Source organism: Pteropus vampyrus, unplaced genomic scaffold (assembly GCF_000151845.1).
Source record: "Pteropus vampyrus isolate Shadow unplaced genomic scaffold, Pvam_2.0 Scaffold624, whole genome shotgun sequence".
NCBI lineage: Eukaryota > Metazoa > Chordata > Mammalia > Chiroptera > Pteropodidae > Pteropus > Pteropus vampyrus.
This window is the reverse complement of record NW_011889405.1, coordinates 113,521-118,302: the sequence shown is the minus strand read 5'-3', so window position 1 is coordinate 118,302 and position 4,782 is coordinate 113,521. Positions and strand designations below refer to the sequence as shown.

The 4,782-nt window shown below is 62.9% G+C and overlaps 1 protein-coding gene across 1 annotated transcript in view; it reads left to right on the top strand.

Moving 5' to 3' along the window:
* The window catches only part of MRPL21 (mitochondrial ribosomal protein L21), a 12,874-nt gene extending 9,441 nt beyond the window's left edge, over positions 1–3,433 (top strand). Inside the window, exons 3-5 of the mRNA XM_011384793.2 lie at positions 172–375; positions 756–859; positions 3,320–3,433. Of these exons, the coding sequence (XP_011383095.2) occupies positions 172–375; positions 756–859; positions 3,320–3,384 (373 nt within the window). The 3' untranslated portion in view covers positions 3,385–3,433. The remainder of the gene's footprint in view (positions 1–171; positions 376–755; positions 860–3,319) is intronic.
* The last annotated feature ends 1,349 nt before the right edge of the window (positions 3,434–4,782 follow it).

Sequence of the window (4,782 nt, the reverse complement as noted above, 5' to 3'; positions counted from 1 at the left end):
TACGTTACACTTCAAGAGGAAGTTTCTTTTTATAATGAAAAGCCACTGTTTTCATCGGAGGTCAACACGCCTACGTTGACGTGTGACCAGCACACGAGATAATCAGTCTTACCCATCCTGCCTCCGACAGCCCGGGCATTTCCGCAAGACAGCACTTCGAACCCTTTAAAGTTTGTTTCACGTTAAGGAAGTGATTAGCGAGATGGCAGATCGAGTCTGTGTCGCAGCTTGTAACCAGCGCTGTTCTCACCGTCCAGCGTCACTACCTGTTGTTCGCAACATCTGCATCGCTTGCCGCTCATGTGCCCATCTCATCTTTCAGGTTCTGCTGGTCGGGGCTGACAACTTCACGTTGCTTGGCAAGCCACTTCTCGGGTAATGTGCTCTCAGAGGCGGGGCTTTGTCTGGGGTCCCGGGCAGCGAGGCCAGGCAGGGGCCACACTAGTATCAACCAACGCCACACACGGCAGGCTCACACTTTATAATGGTGGATGTTGAGTGTCCCCGTGTGGAGGACACCCAGACCAAAACCTGGCTCTATTCCTGATCCGTTCCGAGGTGGCCCTGTGAGGACCGGGGTCAGACTTCTGTTCCTTATCATGTTCCTTCGAGCTATAGTCAAAATATCTATAGGGAGGGCGTATTACAATCTACACGAAAGAAAGTAAAACTTCATTTTGGGAAGGCCGACACACAGGATTAGGAAAACTGGAAAATGGTCAGGAAGGCATGTCGTTTCTTCTCTTCCCTATCAGAAAGGATCTCGTTCGAGTAGAAGCCACAGTCATTGAAAAGACAGAATCGTGGCCAAGAGTCAACATGAAATTTAAGAAAAGGAAAAACTACAAGAAGAAAAAAAGTAAGTTGGAGACAGCGGGGCTGGCCCTGCGGTCCCTTCCGGCTCTGGGCGCGACCCTGCGTCCTGCCGCCGGGCACAGTCGGACCAACACCCGGTCCCCTGGGTCCCGCACCACACCTGGGGCTCGGCCGGTCGCCACACGGCATGCTCCGTGAGACACGGACAGGACAGCCATAGCCGCTTCGTTCATGCTGGAAAATACCAGAAGCAGCTCGCACGTCCACCCCAGAGATGGACAGGAACGGGGGGAGGTACTCTGTCCACGCACGGGCCACTCCCTGGCCAGCAGGGGGCCGGTCCTGGAGTGGGCATAGGGTGACACCACCGCACGGAACCTAAAGGCGAGCAGACTCAGCCCACACTGCTGGGCGCACAGACCTGTCCGCGTACACTCACACTCACGCACACACTCACTCACGCACACACACACTCACATGCACACTCACGCACGCACACACTTGCGCACTCACACACACGTACTTGCACACACGCACACTCGCTCATGCGCACGCACTCGCACACTCGCTCACACACACTCGCTCACGCACTTGCACACATACACGCACACTCGCTCACACACACACGGCCGGGCACTGGTGAAAGGCGTGGGGGCAGGCGTGCCGGGCCGGCTCGCGGGCTCCTCGTCCCGTCGGCTGGCGCGCACGTGTCTGCCCTGCGTGCTCTCGTGTCCCCTGCGCTGCATCAAACCCTCGAGAGAGAAAACTGCGCTGGGCGTGAGGCCCGGACAGCGAGCACAGTGGCCGTGGGGGTGGTGGAAGAGGCTGGCAGGAAGGGCCTGAGGTCAGGGATGGGCCAGGAGGTGGCCGGTCCCTTTTAAGTGGAGGAGGGCCGCCTTCTGGAGCCTGGAGGACAGGGCAGTCTGGGGGTCTTCCAGGCCTGGGAGGAGGGGCACCGGAGGTGGCCAGGGCTGCGCTGCTTGTCAGAGAAGGGAGAGGCCAGAGGTGGCTGGATGCTGGTGGACGGAGCGAGGAGGCCTCAGACGGTGGCCCCCCCATCCCAGCCCTGGGGGGCGGGGACAGGCCTGCGTCTGGGCGGAAAGAGTTGGTAACAAGGGCAGCAGCGAGTGTCCGTGGCTTCACTGAGGTGGGCAGGGAGCCAGGGGTCTTCTGGAAGGAGAGGAGGGGCTGGAGGCGGGGAGGGGGGAGGTCAGAAGTGGGGGGGCAGGCGGCTCAGCCAGGGTGCTGCTCAGATGCTGGGTCTGCAAGTGCCACAGGGGATGAGAGGATGAGACAGTCACTAACACATGCTGGACGACATGTCCTAAGCCACGTAGGGAGGAAGGACAGCCAGAGCGAGCGTAGGAGGGCTCGGCGGGGCCGGCCGCGGCCGTTAGCTTCATCGGCAGCATTTTGGTCCGGGCCTCAGAAGAGCTGAGGAAATAGGCAGCTGGAGAAGACAGGACCCTTGGTGGGCGGGGTCAGGAAGGTGAGTGAGGACAGGTCTGCACCTCCCTTCCCAGCTCCCGGGGGTGGGGCCCAGCCTCCACGCATCCAGGACAGAGGGCCAGAGGGCAGCAGGCAGACGGGATGAAAGGCAGGGAGCCCCAGGCGAGCCTCAGTCCGGCCGCCACTGGCCATGTCCCGCCTCCGAGCCGGAGGGGCACGGCCCCGCCTCCTCCCCCCACGCGTTACCGTCTTCGTTCCAGTCTGTGGCCACCAGCATTGCCCAGTCAGTCCACAGCAGGAAGGGGCCGTCCTCCAGGGGCTTCCACTGGGTGTCACAGTCCCCATGAGGCAGGGCTCCTCCAGGCTGGAACCGTCCCGCCTCCGAGCCGGAGGGGCACGGCCCCGCCTCCTCCCCCCACGCGTTACCGTCTTCGTTCCAGTCTGTGGCCACCAGCATTGCCCAGTCAGTCCACAGCAGGAAGGGGCCGTCCTCCAGGGGCTTCCACTGGGTGTCACAGTCCCCATGAGGCAGGGCTCCTCCAGGCTGGAACCCTGCAGGCTATAAAATCCTCTCCAAAATGGGTGTCGCCCCCGATCCTCGGTCACAGCAGTAACTGCTGGCCACACTGCCGACAGCGGGGGTGACTCAGGTATAGCTGAGATGGTGATGCTGCCCTCACCTAGACCCAGGCCGGAAGCCTCGTGGTCGGCCCGATGGGGCTGTTCACCGCCACAGCCCGGGGTCTCAGCGGGCACTGGGGAAGAGGGCTGGGGCCACGGCAAGGGCTGTCCTGGCCACCAGGCCTCCGGGCGCTGCAGCTTCAGCGGGGGCTCATGGAGCAAGTGGGCCTGGCACACACCACAGTGTTCACTGCACGTGGCTGGCGGGGGCCACGTGGGGCATTGCCGGGGTACCAGTGCCGTCCAGGGAGGGCTGGTGCGAGGCAGAGCCCCTGTGGAGAGAGCGGGCGGCCAGCGGCGGGATCTCGCAGTAGCCCGTTAGCTGGGTCAGAATTTGCAGTCAGCCTGTGACCACGTCCCGTCTCTCCCCCAGTTATCGTGGCCCCGCAGACCGTCCTCCGGATAAACAGTGTCGAGATCGCTCCGTGTCTGAGCTGACCCTGGAGCCGTGTACAGAAATGCGCAAATAAACTCCACTTTCCATGAAGACTGCGTCTGCGTGCCATGGCAACGCGCCGAGTGCCCGCTGGGGATTGCTCTGGCCTGAGCGCCGTGTCTGAGCTTATCCTCCGTGAGCAGCGGCCGCCCGGGCCAGGGAGGCCGGGAGCCGGAGCAAAGTCGCACGCGGCCCTCCCACGGCCAGAGCTTGGTGCGGAAGATGGGCTGCTGGGCTTGGCCCCCCGCCACCCCCCACCGCAGAAGGCAGGGCCGGCCGGCGTCCCCGGAGCTGACGCCAGGAGAGACGTGGTCTAGATTCCACTTCTGGGCGAGATGCACAAAAACATGAGCGAATTCCACCTCCGAGTAATCCAGTCAACCTGTCTGGAGCAATTCGCTGGCTCAAACCAGGCAGTCTGGGCCCAGACCCTGCTCTGTCCTTCTGCTCCGCTTGGTCCAGCAGGAAAGGAGGGTCAGTGCAGGGGGTGGCACTCCGGCCAGGGGCACTCGGAGCCCGGGAGGGCGGCGTGGGGTCCTGGGGCTTGACAGCAAGTGCTGGGAGGCCGCGGAGGCAGTGGGGAGGTGTGAACTCGGTCCTGAAAGCAGCCACTGGGCCGCAGTGGTCGAGGCCGCCCAGGTCCGCTCGGGGCGGTCAGGCGGGCAGCTCACCCGGGGAAGGAGGGCGGGCCCGGAGCCTGAGTGCCCAGGGAGCGGCGGGGGGGAATGCAGGGGAGGAGGGGGCTCAGCCACCCCGGCCAGGGTTCCGCGTCATTGACAGGCAGGGCCACCTTCTAAGGGAATAGTCAAGGCTTCAAGTATCACAGCGAAGCTTGTTATCAAACTCCAGTACTTTCTACAGTGAGATTCCTTCGAGGGTCTCTTGGGAGTCATCTCTGTGAGGTGGAAATCAGAAAATGAAGACAGCACTGCCCCCAAGGCTGCCGGCTTCTCCCTGCTCTCTCCCCCAGGTTGCCAGGCACCCAGGAGGGATGCTGGCCCCGCTGGGCCCTCCCGCCCTGTCATGCCCCCTGTGTGCAGCAGAGGGCGCAGTCCTGCTGCTCTCCGAGGTCCTGGAGCTGACGCGTTGGCTGCGGCTGCCCTGATGCTGGGGTGGGAGGGGTGGTGGGACCCAACCTCAGAACGTGGGGTGCCCCACCCCATCTGATGCCCCCCAACTGGGGGTTTGTAATGATGTCCCTCAAGCCCCAGCGCACCCAGACCTCTGAGTGACGCCAGCCTCACACTGTCTCCTGTGGCTGTTTGTTCCACGTGCAGTTGGTAAAACATTCGAGACGGGAACCGCCTTCTGTGTCCCTTCGCTCACTACGTCCGGACGCTCGGAATACCGAGCAGATTCGGAGAAGTCCGCTGCAGTCAGCAGCACAGCTTGGGGGCTGC